Consider the following 21,232-nt stretch of genomic DNA (forward strand, 5'->3'; position numbering starts at 1 on the left):
AATCCTTCCATCCTTGCTCCGTAAGCCCTTCACATTCAGCACAAGTTCTATCAAACGCACATTCAGAACCTCTACATTTACTACAAAGTGTATGAGGATCTACCTCTGCTTTAAACAACCTAGTTCTGCATTCTTCCCTTGCACAAACCCTAAACTTAGGTGTTACTTTAACTTCAGCCATCTTAATAGAAAAAACCAAATCCAAGTCCTAATCCAGTCCAAAATAAGCGTATGCCAATCCCGAGAAATAAACAAGTGGACTTCACCAAATGCTCGGCAAATGAGCAGAATTCCAATCAGGAGAGACCAAACAACAGTTGTTGCCGGCCTCAGCGACAGAGAAAATCTGGCTCAGAAAACGGGAATGGTCGGGATTCCGCCCCCACCCGCGGCGGAATGGTAGATCACCTGACCTACCTGTAGCGTGTGCCGCGAGTTTTGAATTCTGTCGGGACGACGGAGTCTATAGCTAAGTATATATCTGCCGGGTAAGTTGCATGTATAAAAATACCTATGCCAACCCACAGACAAGAGTATCTTCCTCACAAAATCCAAGTTTTTGTGACAGCATGGAAAATATATACGTATACAATTACAAATATGATATTGTAATGATACAATAAAGTTTGTTCATACTTACCTGGCAGATATATATATAGCTGTATTTTCTGAAGTCCGACAGAATTTCAAAAACTTCCGGCACACGCAGTGGTCGGCCAGGTGGCTAGTACCCATTCCCGCCGCTGGGAGGCGGGTATCAGGAACCATTCCCATTTTCTATTCATAATTTTTATTTCCACTGTCCCCTGAGGGGAGGTGGGTGGGTACTTGATTATATATATCTGCCAGGTAAGTATGAACAAACTTTATTGTATCATTACAATATCATTTTGTTCATGAAACTTACCTGTCAGATACGTACATATATAGCTGAATCCCACCGTTGGAGGTGGGAAGGGACAGAATAGAAGGATTTTGGGAAACAAATGCATGCAGATGATTTACATCTTGGTTCCACCTGTTGGCATAGCTGGCTTCGTGGTTACTGCCACGTAAGTCTGCTTGTGCTACTAGAGTTGCCAGCGAGGTAGAGACCTATATAGCTGGTGCACTCCAGATGATCTGTCAACAGGGGCGAGACCACGACGTGACTAGACCATATTGACCATACCATGAGGGCTAAGAAGTAAAATAAATATATATATATATCACCACCTGACCAACCTAGCCAAAGTTAAGGTGTTTTAACTAAGGCTTAAGAGTTAAGAAGTCGCCATTGGCGGCGACTCAACAACTAAATTAAGAGCTCTTCCTAACCATTTTCTACAGGATAGGATGAGTGGAACTTCTTGCCCCCAAGATTGTGTCTGCAGACACGTATGGCCCTAGCGAGCAGCAGATCTCATATGCCATCTTCACATCCCTCAGGGAGTGTGAAGTGAACACAGAGTTGCTTCGCTAAAACATGGTACTCAGGATGTTGCTGAGTGCCATGCTCTGTTGAAATGCTTCCGAGGCCACGCCCTCACCTCGTGAGCATTCCGATCAAAAGATTTCAAATCTTTGTGCAAACACAATGAAGGAGCCTTTTTTGAAAGAACTCCTTAACACTAAAGCCAGGGTGTTTCTTCGATATGGGCAAGTCTGGTCTTTTTCGGAACACTGCAGATTGCCCGAAGGACTTCGACTTTCTTGAGTTTTATGTAGATAAAACTTGAGAGACCCGACAGGGCACAGGACTCTCTCTGGCTCCTGCCCACTAACTTGTGCCATCCTCGATTCCAAGTTCCTGGCCCAAGGACAAGACGGGTTTCCATTCTTAGGCTTAGAGAACACAACCGCCTTGTGTCCTTTAAAGCCAAAACTTCTGACGATGGCTTAAAACCTCACTAACCCTCTTTGTCGTATCTAGGGTGGTTAGAAGAAGGCCTTTCTGATCACGTGCAAGAAGTTAACAGGTAGGAGAGGTTCGAATGCTTTGACATCAAGAACTTCAGACTACGTTAAATTCCATATTGAAAGCTTCGATCTGGACATGCACAGTCAGTCCGTCTGTACTAAAGTCAGGTGACCGACCAGTTGACCAGTCAGACGAATCAAGGACAGCAAGGCTGTACCCTGAAGACCATAAGGCACTATTCTTCGCTGAAGGATGAGTGTCTGGACTGCCTGGGCGATTCAAGCTAAGCAAACCTTGGGGGGTGTATCAACACAACCCAACGTCGTCAGCGAATCAACTCCTGAGCAACTCCTGACTCGAGCTTCTGGTGCCAGGAGAAAGGAGCAAGGAGCAAAAAGGCGATTCAGTCCCGAAGGACGAATGCCTGACAGTCCAACCTGGTCTCATGTTACACGATCATCGGGGGTGTATAAACGCAACCGACTTCGTCAACAAGAAACTCAGGGCTACTATATGTCGCCTGATCTCGCACCGTGTCTGACTCCGAGAAAACAGGGTGAGACAAAAAGTAGATGGTGAGCGAGTTTCGAGATTCCACAGAACTCAAAGATCGTGAAGGGCTTTGTTGTTTGACAGAAGCAAATCTCTGAGCCCAAAGGCCGTCAACAACATATTTGCGTACTCTTTAATAGTTGTGACTGCCAGCTTATCCCATTCTTCAGACGGAAAGGGAAGACAGTAATCTATTCCTGTCAACATCTCGATAGTCTGAACGTGGTCAGACTCAGAGCGGAGAGGTTATAGGTACCTTTCGTGTTAGAGTAGACCGACTCTCTCAGAAAAGGTCCTTGGAAAGTGAACTAGGAAGGACGTGACCTCTGTGAATCTAGGATCTTGAAGGCCAACATGGGGCGATCAGCGTCATTGTCGCTCCCTGTGACGTCATAAATCATCTTATTACATTTCCTAAGCGTTTGAAAAAGGGGGAAAAAAAGAGACTAAACATCCATCCCCGTTCAATATCATAGGATGGCGTTTAATGGTACCGCTCCCGGATCAAGAATAAGGGAGCAGAGAAGAAGCCTCTTCGTCCTCAACCTAGCGAAGAGATGAATGAAAGGACGTCACTAAAGTCTCCACAACTCTCAACATACTTCTAAAGAAAGATTCCACTCGGAAGTCAGTAGTTGCTGCCGTCGATCGAGACGATTCGTACGGACTTTTGCAATCCTGTAACGAACCTCTAGAGGATCGTTACATTCTACGCCTGTTGTTATAATAGGCTCTTTCTCGTAAACCCGAACAGGGACCGAGAGAAGATACTTCCTAAGATATGAGAGAGCTGTGGAAGATCAGAGTTGATATGGACCACTGGTTGCAAAAACTCGTTTCGAGGACTGGAGGGACGACCGAATTGCTTCCACTTCTTTCAGATTATGATCCAGGACATCTGAAACCCTCTCCAGATGTCCGGCACTTCTTCTATCACCTCAGGTGATATTTGACGCACTGAGAGATGTTCAGAATCATTCTTAGATCTCGAATAAAATTTCAGTTTACCAGTAGGAAAAACATGTAGAGGTCTGCATTGCAGTCTATTCAGGGAAACAACTTCTTTAGGAAGGAAATGGTCCCCAGCAAGCTCATCCATTCCCTCACACAGTATGTTTACTTCCCTAATAAGGCTGCGCTTTGCCTAAGCAGGAGAGCATATAATAGTGCAATGTTGCGGTAGACTCGTAGTCCTATACCGTGCGGTAACGAGCACCGAAAGGAGTAAGAGATATCTTTGTTGAACATAGTAAGGCAAAACGAATGCTATGTTTATTCATTCATGTAAGAAATCCCCTCAATCTTAGGCTAAAGTCCGTGATTGTAGGGCAGAGATACAGTTAGTCAGTCAATCCTGCAGGAGAGACGTAACCGCCAGCACAGAGATACGGTTAGTCAGTCAATCCCGCAGGAGAGAGAGACGTAACCTACCGCGCATGACAGCGCACGAGCTGGTACTGGCTCGGTTGGACTGAAGGACAGACACAGCAGCAGCTTACGATCGTCGTCTCTTAACTTTATGTCTGGGTTGCCAGCTACCCTATTCTACGAAGAAATAGGTCCGTTATTTTTGAGCAGAAAGAGACTCTCAAGCTGGTATATTTAAGCGAAACAGAAAACGCTAAATATATAGATGCGTTTGTGTCGTCATAACACTACCATACAACGGTAAAAGATAAATCGGAAACTCCTGGAAGGCTGCAGGGAGTAACGATTAAATGTCCTTAAAATAATAGACAATAGACCTCTCGGTTGCCATCCGAAGAGGTAACTACAGCAAGCGTATATGACTTGAACCAACCAGTAGTAAAATAACGCAAGGCAAAATATGATATTATATTACAATAAAGTTTGTTCATACTTACCTGGCAGACACATATATAGCTGAATTCGGAAATACAGCTACATACATATCTGACAGGCAAGTTTCATGAACAAAACTTAGAGAATCGAAGCAGACAGCTCAAGCTTCTTATGTTATTGGACATAAGCGTGCATTGACGTAGTCTACAAGTCTATTTCTTGTACGAGTCTGCGAATGATGAATGAGAGCTCTTCCGAATCTTGTCAATAAGAGCTTATCCGCTTACGCAATATAAAGTTAATGAGATGTTTGTCAATGAGAACTAACCCAATTACGGGACAAAGAGATATTTTGTCAATGAGGGGATATCCACTTACTTGACAAAATGATAGTATATTGTCAATGGGGGAAAGTCACTGAATTGACAAAACGTAATCCAGGAAGTCGAGCATATTATTTTCCGATTCCCGTATCAATCGAGGAAGGGGCAAGAATCCTGATAAGAGACTGGGCTTTCAGCAAGTAGGACCCCGATGTTCAACTTCGGCAGCGTAGTCCCGAACTTAGGAACTAACAAAATCTATCATCTGAAAAGCCCTTTCAGATGGACTAAAAAGCTTGCAACTTAAATTTATTGGCAGTATGGCAAAGGAAGTCCTGTCTTGCGCTTTCCTGAGGAGCGTCCTCTTGATGAGTGCTTTTGCAAGAATCTTACCAAAAGTAGTCGAGCGTCATGACGTGTAGGACGTCGAGCTTTTACAACCGTAACTGCCTTATCACAAAGTCTTGACTGCGGTAGAGCAAACGAGATCTCCCTTGAGCTTTCCTTAACTCCATCCACCTATGCGAAAAGCAATATTAATTGACAGAGACCTCTTGAATTCACAAAACCCGATGTCTTGCTGGGTTTCGAAGAAGAAGTTGTCTGTTCACTTTAAGTTTCTTCCGAAGCACTGCCTACTTCACATTCTTCGCAGGTGAGGTAGAAGCTATCACCGAAGGTAGAGGTAAAAATTCTTTAGGCCCAAATCTGAAACAAGAGCTTGAAGAGTTCAACAGAAACGTTCAGCCAGGCGACACACCTGGCGTGCGCTGGTGCACGCTCGGCGTCCACTGGCGCGCGCTCGGCATCCACTGGCGCACGCTTGGCGTGCACCCGCGCGCGCCTGGCATCCATCCGAGCGTCCCGTCCAAGCCGAGTGTCCAAAGAAGCGTGCAGAAAAGCGTCACGCTCCTGACAGGCGTCAAAACAAGCGAGAGAAACTGCCTTCAGGGAAGAGCGAGATACATCTCGGAGAGAAATCCGACTGCACGAAGCAGTCTCAGGAGAAGGGTTGATCGTGTGAGAATAAGAGGGGCAAGGGAACGCCTTCTTATTCTCACAGTAATAAAGCTCGGACGTCCGCTCTCAAAAGTGTCCTGCTACTATGACTTCTTTTTCGTATTTCTCGGTGGAAAGACGGACACGTGTTCAGGCGACGTTCGCCTTCTTACTTCTCACTGAAACGCATAACGAGAGAGAGAGAGAGAGAGAGAGAGAGAGAGAGAGAGAGAGAGAGAGAGAGAGAGAGAGAGAGAGAGAGAGAGAGGACGTGAAGCGTCCTCTTCTATAAAGCTTCTATTTAGAGGGCGCGAGTCCTTCCGAAAGCTCCAACCCCTCCCTGCACGGGGAGGACGCTTCGGAGGACGAGAAGCAATCCTTCAGGATTCGTGCATATGCACGCACTTTGGCAGTCTGGGGAGTTTCATCAGATACTGCCGAAGGCACGCCAGATCGGTGGGGGTTCCTCGTAACCCTCCTTCGGCTTTCGACATGCTCTCTCCCCGGGTCCTGGGAGTCAAGCAGAGGTCCCGGCCTAGAGGCGAAATAAGGCCGATCTGACGCACCCTCCACTACACAAGGGGCACTGACACTGCACTTAGCCACTTCACTTTTGCTCTCTAAAGCAAGCACTTTCGATTCTAAGTTACGAATCAAAAGAGTATCAGAGAAAGGGCAATACCTCTACAGACACTGTTTTAGGGCCCGAAGGCAACACTACAGGGTTAGGAGTAACAGTTACAGAAGTAGCACTCTTCCACAGCAATGAAGGAGACCGCGAGCACCTCTCGCAGACATATTCATAGCCCGTAGGCCATACTACAGGGTTAGGCAAAATAAAGTCTACAGGAAGGTTAGCAGGTTCACTACCCTGACTTTTGTTACTGATTAATTGCATACATACGAATCATACGTCTTCCTTACGGAATTAGACAAAGTCTCACACTCCTTACATGACAAATCTCAACAAAGAAGCAAGACCCATACCCCTCATGCATACCGAGTGCGAATCTACCCAAGCTTTCGGTAGCCACACCCTATCTTGCAGACAACACCCTCTGAAACTAGCCTAACTAGATTCAGATATCTTATGCAAAAATGAATCAAATTCAAATCAATTTAAGATAGCGTATGCCTAGCCACAAATCCAAGTAAATAAATCAAAAGACAATTAGGATACTTAGCGGCAATGAAGTTTCCAAAATCCTAAGACGGAGGTACTGAAAACAGGTGTTTCCAGCACCGGCGACAGAAAAATTATGAATAGAAAATGGGAATGGTTCCTGATACCCGCCTCCCAGCGGCAGGAATGGGTACTAGCCACCTGGCCGACCATTGCGTGTGCCGGAAGTTTTTGAAATTCTGTAGGACTTCAGAAAATACAGCTATATATATCTGACAGGTAAGTTTCATGAACAAATTGAAATTTTAACTAAATATCAGAAAACCATCAACAGCAATGTCTCACTGAAAAGAAGTATTAAATAACAAGAGCTCTTGGTATGGAAAATATCTAAGCCAACCCACAGACAAGAGTCCTATACATTTCTGTTGTTTTCTTTATTTCCTTCTAAAGAGATAGAGGGCAAAACCTTCCCATTATACAATCTGTCTACTCTTCATAAATACCAACCAAACACTGAACATTTGGAGAAAGTCACAAATTGAGTATTTTAACCCCCTTTTACCAAAATTTTTTCTTCGTTATTGAATGTCCTGCTAATACATACATATACATACAGAGCTCAAAGCAGCATCTGTCTAAATTTGCTGGCAGGAATGATTACCAACAAAGCACTGTTATAATGTGAAAAGCATATAACCTTTTAGGTCACAGAAAATAAAATATTACAGTGGTCCCCCGTATTCGTGGGGGATGCCTACCAGACCTCCCCGTGAACAGTTAGAACCCGCAAAGTTGGAACCCCTATAAAAATGCTTAAAACCTCCAATTTTAGTAGGTAAAACTCAAGAAAAACCCACTAAAAACTTTTATACCTGGTTTTTTTTAAATAGTTTTATCACAAAAAGTGCATTTTATGATGAAATTGATTAAAAAAAACAGGATTTTGTGGATATTTCTCATAGAAAAATACCGCGAATAGGGAAATTTACCGCGAATAATGCGGGGAAACGTTCCAGAGAGAAATCCGTGAATCCGGAGAATGCGAATACGGGGGGTCCACTGTACATGTACAAATACTGTTTTACTTTCAAAGATAAATTTAACAATTTATTCAGGCTAAAGTTGTTTGGCATTTGGCCATTCAAAATACCAATAGTACATATTAACAGATCAGAGCTCATGGATTTTACTAGGTAGTGAATGGTGTTTTTCTTAAATGAATAAACATAAAAAATAAAGCCTGAATTAAGTATGTATTATATAGTAGTGTATGAATGAAACAAGCTGGGATTGGATGCTATTTACCAGTCTGTAAGAGAGAAAACAATAAAAAGATCTAACTAGTATAGCAAAGTCCAGCTAGCTTTGCAGCTAAGCCCCGCTTACTGTTTACGTCACAACCATACCTTGAAGCTGATTGGTTGGAAATAGTTTCGAAAAGTTGGTTAATCTGTAGTCCTTTTCATCTTCATTTATTTTGTAATGGTTGTTTTGCCAAACTAAAATACGTTGTGTTGATTATCAAAAGGAAACGTTACAATATTCCCCCGAAATAAAAAAAATAATACACATCTCCATAAATATTGCAAAAAAAGGGAAAATATGAATGAAGTCAGAAGTGTTATGCCTTCGTGTTTCGTAAATGAGGTTCACCTGAATACGGTTACTGGACAATGGTAATTAACATCTGATATTCTTAAGCGTGTTCACCTTTCTAAATTTAAACACAAAGAATTCTCAGAGATTTGTAGAAGAGTTATGTAAACGACATTTCATATTGATTTCAGGAAATTTTACTACATTTTAAGTCTTAAAATCAATTTCACTGGAATTGTTTACACATTTGGAAGGATGACAAGCAGTGACTGCGCTCTACAAAACTAGAATATACCTTTGTTTAACAAAAGGTTATACTAGTATGACAAGCTATACAAGTCCTACTGGATATAAATTGCTGAGAATTTTCTTATGGACATTATCAGCTTTCGAACTAACAGGATCACAAAAGACATAGACCTATGAGGTCCTATGTCTTTCTGTCGGTTTACGCAGCTTATGACGTTTGGATTATAGGCCTATCTTATATTCAGCGGTTTTAGTGTGGTTCTTGTTGTGGTTATTCTTGTTTTTGTTGCTGCTGTTATGGTGCTTGTAGTGTTGTCAAAAAATTTTTCATATGGTATCCTAATAAACGTAGAAGTATTCATAAAAAGTACTGGTGTAAAGAATTATCTGCCTACTCTTGTTAACTGAAATTTAAGTCAACTGTTTGGATCAAAAGCAATTGAGATCTTTATGAATAGTATAGTCTATGCTAGAATATTCTCCTGACAACAGAGAGTGAGAGAGAGAGACTCTTATGTATCCTTTTGTCCAACAGGGTAATCTACAAAAATGTCCCCAAAACCAAGTGATTCTTGTGCTACTCGCAGACTGGTTTGGACTATCTCATACATAACTTTTCAGCTATCACATATTTTTCTTATTTCATTAAGTATTTTATGATGCCTTCTTACCATAACCCCCATTTTCATAGAAATGTTACAGCAGCCTTTATTTATTCAACACAGTAATATAATTTATTATCCCTTTAGTAAATATATTTTCAATATGGTTCACTGAGAGCAGTTTGATCATTGTATGTATGGCTGAAACAGTCCTAAGATTGATCTGTTTGTGCCATCGGCTAAACAACAACAAGTTTTACTTTTATTCACTGTGGTATAAGTGGCGTTACAGTTACTATGGCCTTCCACACATGTATGTGCATGTGCACTTGCTTATACATGTACAATCCACTTTATGCATATACATTATATATCGAGGAGTTAAAACTAATATATTAATTAAAAGCTATTTCCTGCAAATAATGGGTGGACATGTTCCAGAGAGAAATCCATGAATATGTGAGTCTGTGAATCCGGAGAACTCAAACACATCTTATCACCACAATCAAAACCACCTATTTACAGCTTATACTGCATATTGAAAAATACCAGACCTACCTGAGACTTATAGGTGGGCTTGCCAGCACTAATCCTCGTATTACCTGGACGACCGCAATGAATTTCTGTTCGTGTGACAAGGGGCTTCACGCCACCAATGTCGATATCTGAAATTATTTTAAGTTTTGTAGATAGTATTCAGAAACTTATGATGAGAAAACACTACTTTCACACACTTTAGTAACATTTATCACCTTCAAACCCATTGAATCTGATATACTAATTTAAGTCTGAAAATTATTACATAATGAATATCTAATTTAGTTTCAGTACGTATTCTTATATTTTATATAAAAATTACAGTATAGGTATTCAGTTTCAATTTTGCTCACTCAACTTAGGAACAAAAACAGCAACAGAAGAAACTTATGAGTGCCTTAATTACCTAGTGGTAAAAGCTACTTGTGCAACTATGTATGAAGGTTTGTATGACAGTGTAGTGCAGTCATTAAATGCAATGGTCATTAAAAGTGAGAAGAAGATAGTACTTAAGCATTAGGCTGGTTGATTTATCATGAACATCAAAATAGGTCTAAAATTTTTGTGCATGCACAAACCAATTTAACAAATAAAGTACTATCTCACCCATATAAATTTTTCCAATTTACCTAAGTTATTAATTTTTCCGAGTTACTTACAAAATAGACAAAGTGTACCACACTCACAGATGATGTCTGTGACCTCAGAGCATTTACAGATTCGCTGGAAGACTTGCCTTTTACTTAGTCTCTACAATCAGCTTCCTTATTATCATCACCCAACTGCAATATGCCTTTTCAAAGCATCTCTCCACTAATCAGTCGTAAGAGAAAATGCTGGAGTAAAATATTTTTTTTTTCATCAATTGACAGAAACACAGATCTATAAGTAATTCTCCCATTCAAAACATATGTAATAATCACCCAACAGTCATCAGCAGTGAAACTAAGAAAGTACTAGGTACTTCAACAAATACATATTTTCCGTGCCCTTCCATCTGAAAGTATCAACCAAAAATCATCTCAGCTTTCCAGCATTTTAATGCCATTAAGTAAATACTAAATTCCTCTAAGTCTTCCACTATCAACCGACCATCATTCCAATGTTGTAGTTATGGGTATATACCTTGCTGGCACTCATCTCAAACATCTTATATTATGTATTAATCTTCTATGAAAGCAGCTGTCACAATGATGCATGTTCTTATTAAAAAATGAACTTTGCTAGTAATAAGAAATTTACTATTACATAATATGTATAGTAACTGCAAACCACAATCATATCCTTACACCACTTTCTCTTTCAAAACTGCAATCAAATCAATTTTGTAACAGTTTAGAGCCCATCTAAATTCAAGAGTTATTCAAAGTTGGCAGTCCTGTAGTTGATGGCATCAGATATTGTCTAGAAGTTGGCAGTCCTGTATTTGATGGAACTAGAGACCTTTGCAAATATCATCAAAGTGCGACTCTCCAAACCCTGTCATTTTCCAAAGAACAAGTAATTTCATCAAAGTTAGACAGCACCTTGCTTTATCTGACCACTGATTACCCTACCCTGCCAATATTCATAACTGCTAGATCAATTTTGAGATTTTCATCAACTAATAACCTTTAAAAATTTTACATTGTTGAGAAATGTTCCAAGTTTCAGAGATTCAGTTCCATCTGCTATAGCTTTCAAATGTCTTCCCAATGAAGTTTATTCACTCACTATCCGTCTTATTTAAAATGAACAGCAGAACTGTCATATCACTCAAGGTAGTCACCTATTTATCACTCTCCTAACCTCTGTGCTATCTATAATTCCCTACTATTACATATCTGTAGACTGTCCAATATGAATCTGAAACGCACTTGTCCAAGAACTCTCCAGTCCAAGATGAATGTTCTATACAGGCTTTAAGAACTGCTTGATAAAACTATGAAAAAAAAATCTCTAGGTACCAGGCCCTAAATGTACTGAAACCTCTGAGGAACAAAAAAAGGTAACAATTGTGACACAAATAAAGTAACATTATGTACTGCTCTTCTTATGCATAGTTCATTTTCCAGAAACAAATGGGCACATTTGAGGTCAACTTTCAAGCTTTTCCTAAAATACAACTGTTATGACTTGGCTAGTTTAATCAGTGTTACAAAGGCTGCAACTGTCATTATAAAATTGTTAGGCAAATAGCTGCAAGTAGTCACATTAAATGCATTGAAAATGGGAAGCTCTATTTGACACAGCTAAACAATCTAATAAATACAATTATGTTAATTAATTAATTACAAAATCTTTCATAATTTATTGAAAGGAGTAAACCAGTAGTACCGTATACTTTTTTCAGAAAACACATTACACTTATCATATTGATTGTCAACCCAGGAAAAGGGTAAAACTCCAGTTGAAAATATAAAAAGCTGAATAGCTAAATAAGAATCCTTATAGTACCAGATATTCTCAATCTAGAAGGCTAATAATAATTAACATAATATAAAATAGGAAAATGAGACCTCCAAGTCACATTCCTACTTTCATACAGTTCACTTGCTCAAAATTGTTTTCAGATGAGGTATAAATCATAACAAGGTAAGGCTGAAATAATAAACTCCTAATCAGAAACAGACTGGTAAAAACTGAAGACAAGAGCCTAACTACCAACTCCATCCAACACAAAAAAAAATCTCTGAACTAACATGCACCCAAATACAAAATTCATACTAAATATATTTAAAACTTTAACAATAATTTCCGAGTTTTTGCTACATGAAACAATGGTTTGTTACTGCTGCATTCATATTTTAGCAAATTAACCATATATGAACCCCCTTGCAGAACATTTTCTTAACCCTGGGGAGGGTCAAACAAGCAAAGAACACAATGGCACTGCTATAGTACTCATACTAGTATAACTGAATATCAACAATTGTGTAAAATAACTTCCCTACACAATCATATCAATGGTCTACGAAATCTAAACTGCACAGTAACATTTTTGTCATGCTTCCATTGATTGCACAACTACCACTAGTAAAGTAACAAGCATTTTTACTAATTAATCAAAAATACTGAATTTCTCCTTCTTAAAGGTTCAGAATATATGGATGAAATGTAAAAATTTGCTCTAATGCTTTACTTTCTATAAATGCCTAATAATCTTCTCAAGAACACTACAATATAGTTAAAATTATTCAAAAATACCTGTAACACACTGAACCAGTACTTTACATATACACCATTATCATAATGTGGCTTAGATAGACCAGAGTGAGATGTCTAGTCTCAAAAGAGTTTAGAGAAACCCTTTCCTAAAAAAAGTGTACAAATCAAAGAAGGAAATGTTCAAGAACTTCGTAAGCTAGGTGTAGAGAGCCCAAATGGAATGACTGAATATTAAAAGGAAGTATTGTAGCTCAGGATACTGTTAAAAAGTTATTAGGAAACATTCATTTCAATACATATATGTAATTATGAGTTCCATACAATAGGCTTGTAACTTTTACTTAAACTGTACTATATACACACACACACAGGGCACTAAATATTATGCATACATTATATCGCTAAAAAAAACCAGTAAAGTTGTGGAAATGTAAGTTCCTGTCTGCAGGAAACCAAACACACAGTAATAGGGAGATTATAACCACTCTTTGAACTGTCATTAATCTTTAAATTCCAATGATCAAATCCTGAGCACTGAAATGCAAAATAAAATTGAAGATAAAAAGGTACGTATATATGCATAAGTACTGTAATGCAATGAATGTGGCATAATAGATATGTGAAGAAGTACACTTTTAAATCAAAGAATTCTATACACATTCAAAATTATCACCCAGAATACCCAGTTTTTCCCATGAGGATGCAACTTTTTTCAGTGTTCCAGGTACAGCACACTAGATGGTACTAGGGATGCTGTATGCCCAGACAAAAATGTGACTCGTGGTTATATTAATTAAACTACAGTACTTGAATTAACAATTACCGTATTCAAAAATATTTTTCAAGGATTTTTCAGCTAGATGAAATCAATAAATGTAAAACTATACGTAAAAACAAGGCAGCCCAAAAATGCATGTAAAAGACTAATATTTTTGGAATAATCCCTCATTGTTATAGACACTCAGTGTCCCACTAATTTGGATAGTTTACCACCAGCTTATTAAAATAAAAGGAAAACAATGTTCCATTAATCCACACAAAACAAAAATGAGCTGGCAAAAAAAACTGTAATTAATAAAAAGAGAATACACAAACATACTTGCTTACTATATCTGTTATATATTCTTCGTTCATCCCAATCAAAACAATCTGTTTCCTAGACAGTAAAGTAGATGTAAATACAGTACTCTACAATAAAAAAACACAGATAACATCTTTAATAAAACAGATCTCAAGTGATACTACATAAAAGTGCAGGGTGCTGTGCAAGTTCAAGAGTAGATACTTAAAACTTTTATAACAGAAATGCTGTGCACTGTATAAACAAAACAGCACAGTAGACTATGCCAAAAAACTTGCTATACTCTAAAACCAAATGTGAACTACTCCGTGAGCATACAATTACTATATCAGTTGGGTCTAACCCATGTGCATGAACCATGCAAAAAGTGCAAAATATCAATCTGAGAAAGGTGAGTCCAAATGACTCCTTACTTTTTGCATCCCTCATTGTTCTAGCACTCTGACTGTCCTGTTTTACAAAAAGTGGTGGAGGTCGAGAAACGACGTTCATCACAGCTGACTTAATTCCATTTTTTCTGTTAACTGTTAGAGATAAAACCAACTTGTAACCAAAACAGGTATTACATAAGACTTCCAATACACATAGATAAAATCTAATACATTTGAAAACCCAATTGCCAGGGAACACACTTTAAACAGAGAAGACATATTCAAATTTAAATTCAGACATTCCACATACAACTAACCAGTTATTTGTAACATCATACCCAACATGTAATGTTTGACATGGATTGATTAGAGATATTAAAGCATACACTCTCATAAACAGTAATATCCTCTAGAATAAACTTATAGAAAATAACAGCAGACAATCTTAGAAACTAATATCATTACTTAGACTTTTATATCATCATGCAACCCAAAAATATCTGTCTTGTGAGAACTTGAAATTACAATAAGAATGTTAACACAACATGCTTGAATTTTAAATATTCTGAAATTTAGGACAAATCTCAGACCACACAACTCAATACCCAGCAATGATCTGCATCTGCTGGTATAATAAAGACAATCCAAAACTAAAGTATAGTAAATGCAAAATGGGAAATACATCATGACACAGGTTTTTATCAACCACAGCTGTCCCTTTCCATCATGCAAGAATGATATCCAGACATGAGTTTTCAAAACAACTTGGGAGGCAATCAAATAAATGGTTCATGTAAAATATGCTGATTGCTTCAAAATTGTATGTGAGGCTGAAAAGGTAACCCACCTGTCTACAAGGACAACAAGAGTGTTAGACTTTGGAAAGATGGTGTATATTGCAGTGGTACCTTTGATATTAATTAATACGTCCACGACCTAGACTACCTTAAAAAGAAAAGAGATGATCTGAAGAATCAAAGGCTTGCATCAAACACTTGCAAAACACTAGAGCTACAACTAAAAAGCAAATACTGTGTGTGCTCCTATTTAGCACTGAGCTTCACCAAAGAATGTGACGAGATGCGGTGAGAAGAAATTGGTCAAAAGAGTAATCAAGATAGAAATAGCAGGATGTAAACTTATAAAATCTGATATAATATTACTGATAATGATTGCAAAGGGGTCTGGGGGATCATCAGTTTTCAAAGTATCTTCTACATCAAGAAATTAGGAAGGAAAGACCGAAGCATAGAAAATTCATTCATCCAGCCTAGCATGAGGGTCATTTTAGAGACATCATTACAAGTCTTGTTCATCATCATGATAAACATTTTTAAGTTGCCTTTTACTTTCATAGGGTTAAACATTGAATGAGTTCTCTCCACTCTCCTGTGTGCTTTCTGTCTGAGATCCCAACAAGTCAAGGTCTTCATTGTTTTCTTTTTCCAAGATTTTTGGGGCTATCCTGCAAGGCTCTGTTCAGTTACATTTCTGATCAATTATTCTCATAACATATCTGTACCATCTCAGTCAACGAGGCCCCTAGTCTATTTTCTTGATGCTGGACACAATCCCTCTGTCAATTGCTCACTATGTCACAATCTTCCCACTACACTCTGGCCATGTCCTTTGACATTTTGCATAGGCATCTTTTCACAAAACACCTCAATTTTCTTTGAAAATTAGCATGTTTCCATTGCCAGTATTTTTGGTTTTATGTACATAGTGTAAACCTCTACTCTCTTTTAATATTTTAATTCACTAATATTATAATTATCTCCCTTCCTATTTCACTGAGGCTCCTATTTCTCTTTTTTTTTTAATACCCTCTCACTTTCTACCTCAGTCAAATGGATCTTCACAGTAACAGAAATGTTCTATCATCCCTATAGATAGACCCATCTGCATACAGCAGCTTCAAGGGACCCTTTTTTTTTTTTTTTTTTTTGTCTTGATTTAAAAATTCCTATGCTATTCTAAGTTTTCTGGAAACTTTTCATTCATTCAGATAGAGTAAACATTTTACACAGCCAACAAACCTTATCAGTATAATACAGTACAAACAATTATGAAAGAACATCAGCCATACTGAAGGGGATCAACTATACCAACTACTACCCAAATGACATAACCATACCAAAGCCCTTTATGGTTCTGCCGTAAAAATTGCCAATTAAGGATAACTTGCATTTTTCCTACATAATACAAACCTGGAATCTTATGTATGACTACACCTTTGCCAACAGTTAATCTGCATGTTGGAGCTTGGTAACAAATTAGTTAGCTTTGGCAAGTAGGTGAGAGGTGGGGAAGCCACCATGGGCTCAAAGAACAAGAGATCTGGGACCTATATGAGCCCTCAGGGGTAAATAAAGCTCCAAACCTAATGAGCTAAAACAATTGGGATCCACGACTTCCCCCTTGCTAAAAAAAAAAAAAAAAAAAAAAAAAAAAAAAAACTTGAAAAGAATAATCACAGGACACACGGTCAGATAGGGAAGGGCCAAGCTCACCTTCTAGTATGAGTGTGCCTCAACAGAGAAGAAATAGACACCCCAATCTGACAGAAACAACAATAAAGTAGCAACAAGCACAAAGTTCCACTCATTGTATGCCCAATTTCCAGGAAAGTATCGGGGCGGGAGAAAAAAAAGCTAAAATAACCATGACAGATAATATAACTGTAGTTGAGCTAATGTAGAAAAGTGGATAATTATTAGAGTAGTATGTACTATAAAATGAAGAAAGTCACACACAATCAGCATCCACACCCATAGTCCAGCAGCTGTACTGTCTACACACAGAGAGGGAGGAGGTTGTATTTACTCACCGGCACATGCCCAGATGGTGGGGAGCCAAATCACTGATGGCAAGAAACTGGAGTGAAGGTTAATGCAATCCCACAAACAAACCCACTGTTGGCACATGCACGATCCGGGGATTAAATAAATGTTGAACAAGTAGACAAAATTGTCTCAACCAAGTGTACTTCGAGGGAGCACAGGAGGAAATGTAAACTGAACACAATGAGCCACAGGCCAGGTATACACAGGGTTGCACAGGCCCTGCCCAGTGTCTCCAAAAACACTGGACAGAGAGATCATTTTACATGGACATTCTCAAGAATGTGCATGTGCCAAGTGAGAATACAATATAAGTTCTTCCCTGTGTGCCCAAAAGAAGCCACTACCAAGTTATTTGTGTATGCATGGTCCAGACTCCTCATGCACCATACAAACAGGCATGAGTGAGGAGAGGCTGTCCTGAGCAATCATGTGCGCTCAGCCCCAAATACCAAGACATGCAGAGCAAGCATGTGACAGCCTCCACTTCTCTCTTAGAGGAAAGAATGGTCAAGTGGAAGATGACAGGACTTCTTTGAAGAGGCCTACAAGGATGAAGGAAAACACTAAGAGGAGGAGGAGCTCAACAAGGTATTGGAAGGACAACACCTGATCATCTTCCCTCATCACTCGGGTCTAGCTTTCCTCCACTAGGAAGACTGCAGCAGTTGATTTCCTAGGTCATTTTCCATGGGAAGGAAGATATTGTGCTCTCAACAGTTACAGCAACACCAGGCAATTTTGAAGAGGTTGAAGCAATAGTAAACTTCAGAGCTGACATTGTAACATAAGTTCAACTTAGCAGTCACACAGCAACAACCACAGAAAATGTCATTAGTGATGAAAAGCGAGAGTGATATTCCCCCATCCATCCCCATAACCACCAGATAATGACTGTTACCAAAGCACAGTTTTGCATTTCCTAAGGCTAATCAGAGAAAACTTCAGCAACCATCAGAGACTACAAACTGAATCATCAGTTGTTGCAGGGGTTACACCCACCAGAATGGAAGAGATTGCGCACATACATCATCAAATAACCGCCCTATGCTCCAAACACCACTCTAGCACCAGCCAGAACCAAGGAGAATCCATAAAAGTATCAGTCCTTTGGAGACCAAGAGGAGACAAATGGGCATAAGCTCATACCTAGCAAAGGAAAAGAACAAGAAAGGAAGCGTAGCTGAATGTGTGCACAGTTTCAGTCCTTTGACCACGATCCTTTCCAAACACCTCATTCTCCATAGACAAAGAGCAAGATCAAGCTGTTGCGTGCTAGACAAATCTGGACTACAGTCAGTCCTAGTTCTTGGATGATCAAGTAACATAAAAAGACCGGAGGAACCTCTCCTGGAGAGTTTTGCTTAATTTTGTCTTGTATTCTCAAGACTGACCTTCAGCCTCTACTGGAGCTTCTATTTCAGGAGGGGTCAAAGACCAGAATCCTTTCTACAAAAGCAGGGAAGGCTTACAAGAAATCCTAAAGGATAACCCCCAGAGGCAATTCCAATAGCCCCAACCTCTTCAGCAGTCACAACATAAAGAAAGGATAGACAAGGAGGACAGAGATGGTAGCCCTCAGCACTCCTATGGAGATGTTCACACTAACAAAGCTCCTTGCAAAAGAAAGTATGTGACTCTTCTATAAAAATAATGTTCACAAAGAATATAAACATAAAGTCTTGCTCTAAAAACAGATTAGTATTCTATGTGGACAATCATACAGTTATAATGCAATAAACATGTATACTTTATGCAAAACACTGGCAAAAGAAAAAAAAAAAATATTTGCTACAGCAAGAGGAAAACAAAAAGGCAATTTAACTGTTCAAGTATCCCTGACATACAAAACAACCACAAACAATAATATGAGCATATTACATTGTTATTATAAACAAAAATATATAAGAATGTAAAGACAAAGCTCCAAAACCAAATGGAGGTAGTAGTACATTACAGCAGAAGCAGAGAATTCTCAACTCATCAACGACCAAAGAAAAAAGCAGGGCTGACAAGCAGATGAGTGGATGGTTCCTAAACCCCTTACCTACCTGCCAATAGTTAACTGCTTTGTTACCAAGCTTCAACCATACCAGTAACCTTGTGGGACAATTTCCAAACATCAAAAAAGGATAAGCAGAATTTTACACAGCTGAAAAATTTCATCAACAGTACACAACAACAAAAAATAAGTCGCACAAAAAACAACTGTTCTGCATTAGCAAGAATGTACTGCTAAAGTATTGGCCAAAAACTGCATTAGCAAGGGGCTGTAATATAAAATACAGCACATATCCTTATGTGAAATTTTCAAATGTGTTCCCCCACCGAAACTGATCCAAAAACAAAATAAAATGAACAAGAATAATTCTAGCTCCATGTTTTATTCATTCATTACACATTTTTGTTTTGAAATACTATAGGTCTAATTCATGATATAAATCTTAAATTTAAGATCAAATTAACCACGATATTAAATGCCTCACTACAAAAATTGCTAACTGGAATTAAAGTAGATGTACTTCTTTCCAAACTTACATGTGAAGATAACTAAAGTTTTACATATACTACTACTAAGCAACGGATAACTCAGTGTATTATGTATTATAAATTCACTCATAAAACAGAAAAACACAAGGCAGCGACTGTAATGTTTTAGCTAGAAAACTTAGTATGTCTTCTGCAGAATTACATGGTAACTAACTTTTTTCTTGATAAATAGCAGAAAAACAATTGACTACAATTGACTTCTTCAGTATTGTTCAGTACATACATTACTGAGCAAGACCATGAAGCATACATCACTTGGACTGTATAAAGATTTCAAACATGTATCCTATCTAGAGTAAAAGCAAAAATATGATGACTCCACAAAAGACATACTTTCAATACTTAATATCTTAATATAATTGACAGCATGCTTTACAGGTTAAAGATTAGAATTAGTAAAAAAATGACCTAAAACACTTCTACCCACTTTGAAACCTCAGCTGACTTTCTTGTTGCAGAAGCCTAAAATACATAAACATCATCTGCAGCTGAAGTGTAGGAAGAAAGGGCAAATTTAATCATTTAAAGAATAATCAGTCAAAAAAAAATTTAAAATTAGAAATTATCCTTTCTTGTTTTATAAGTTAATGATAATTTTGTTTCAAAATAAACCCATCACATTAAGCCCACACTCATGGTTTTCACAAATCAGAAATACTCAATTCCCCATTTTATTAATAAAGATCAACTGCTGGATGAGTGCCACACAGTGGAAGCAGCACATGGATCCAGGGTTCCAAGTAAAGAGGACCCTTCACTTTAATGTCTAACTTGTTGACAACAACCTAATTTTGTTACTTTGGCATATTCAAACATTGAATCAGTGAATTTGTCAAGCTTAGACTTTGCAATTGGCAGTGTCTGCTTCCTTGACCCTCTGTAAATACACTATATAATTCTTCATTTTCTAAAAGCATTTCACCTTCCTTACCCTTGTAATGTTCTCCACTTCCTTTCCCATGCAATTTTCCCAATTTTCCTACATTATTGATATTGTATGTAATTATGGGCTTCAGTAAATTAACCATTACAAAGTGTTACACTTGCTAGATGTTTTCAAGTGACTACAGACAGCACATTCCTTGAACAAATGTAGGAACATTATTCTTAGTATTAAGCATGGGTTATATTATGTAAATTTTGTGCTACCTCTTAAGTGTTTTATGCTGCATTAATTAGTAGCCTAGTATCTAATGTATAATGCTGCACTAGCTTGCGTCTGTGTGGAATTCTTTTATATAGTGCAACTTTGTAATCGTAATGTCAACTTAATATTCAATTTCAAATTTATCCCACATACAGTACTGCATTTAAATATGTCCAAGTAAATGTTCTTGGCATTAGTAGCATCATTTTTATTCTATGAACAAGAGAGTATGCTCAGATGGCCAGCCAGCCAAAACCCCTCCGTAACTGAGAGTAATTTAATTCACTCAGGTTAATCCTGTTCTTATAGACATTCCATCCTACCAAGGACGAAATGTCTATTAACCCTCTTACGCCGAAGCCTAAAAATCAAAACATCTCCCGTATGCCGGGGACGGTTTGGAGTG

General features: G+C 38.4%; 1 protein-coding gene across 7 annotated transcripts in view; it reads right to left on the reverse strand.

Moving 5' to 3' along the window:
- Positions 1-21,232, reverse strand: part of LOC135195621 (IQ domain-containing protein E-like) — a 176,384-nt gene that overhangs the window by 126,469 nt on the left and 28,683 nt on the right. For 4 of the 7 annotated variants that reach the window (XM_064221961.1, XM_064221966.1, XM_064221964.1 and 1 more), the window contains exons 3-5: positions 20,107-20,167; positions 14,329-14,439; positions 9,709-9,815 (exon numbers count right to left, since the gene is read on the reverse strand). In XM_064221961.1, the coding sequence (XP_064078031.1) occupies positions 9,709-9,815; positions 14,329-14,439; positions 20,107-20,161 (273 nt within the window). In that variant the 5' untranslated portion in view covers positions 20,162-20,167. The remainder of the gene's footprint in view (positions 1-9,708; positions 9,816-14,328; positions 14,440-20,106; positions 20,168-21,232) is intronic. The other 3 variants (XM_064221962.1, XM_064221960.1, XM_064221963.1) reach the window with 2 other exon arrangements.

The sequence above is a fragment of the Macrobrachium nipponense genome, chromosome 16, assembly GCF_015104395.2.
Source record: "Macrobrachium nipponense isolate FS-2020 chromosome 16, ASM1510439v2, whole genome shotgun sequence".
In the NCBI taxonomy this organism is placed as follows: domain Eukaryota; kingdom Metazoa; phylum Arthropoda; class Malacostraca; order Decapoda; family Palaemonidae; genus Macrobrachium; species Macrobrachium nipponense.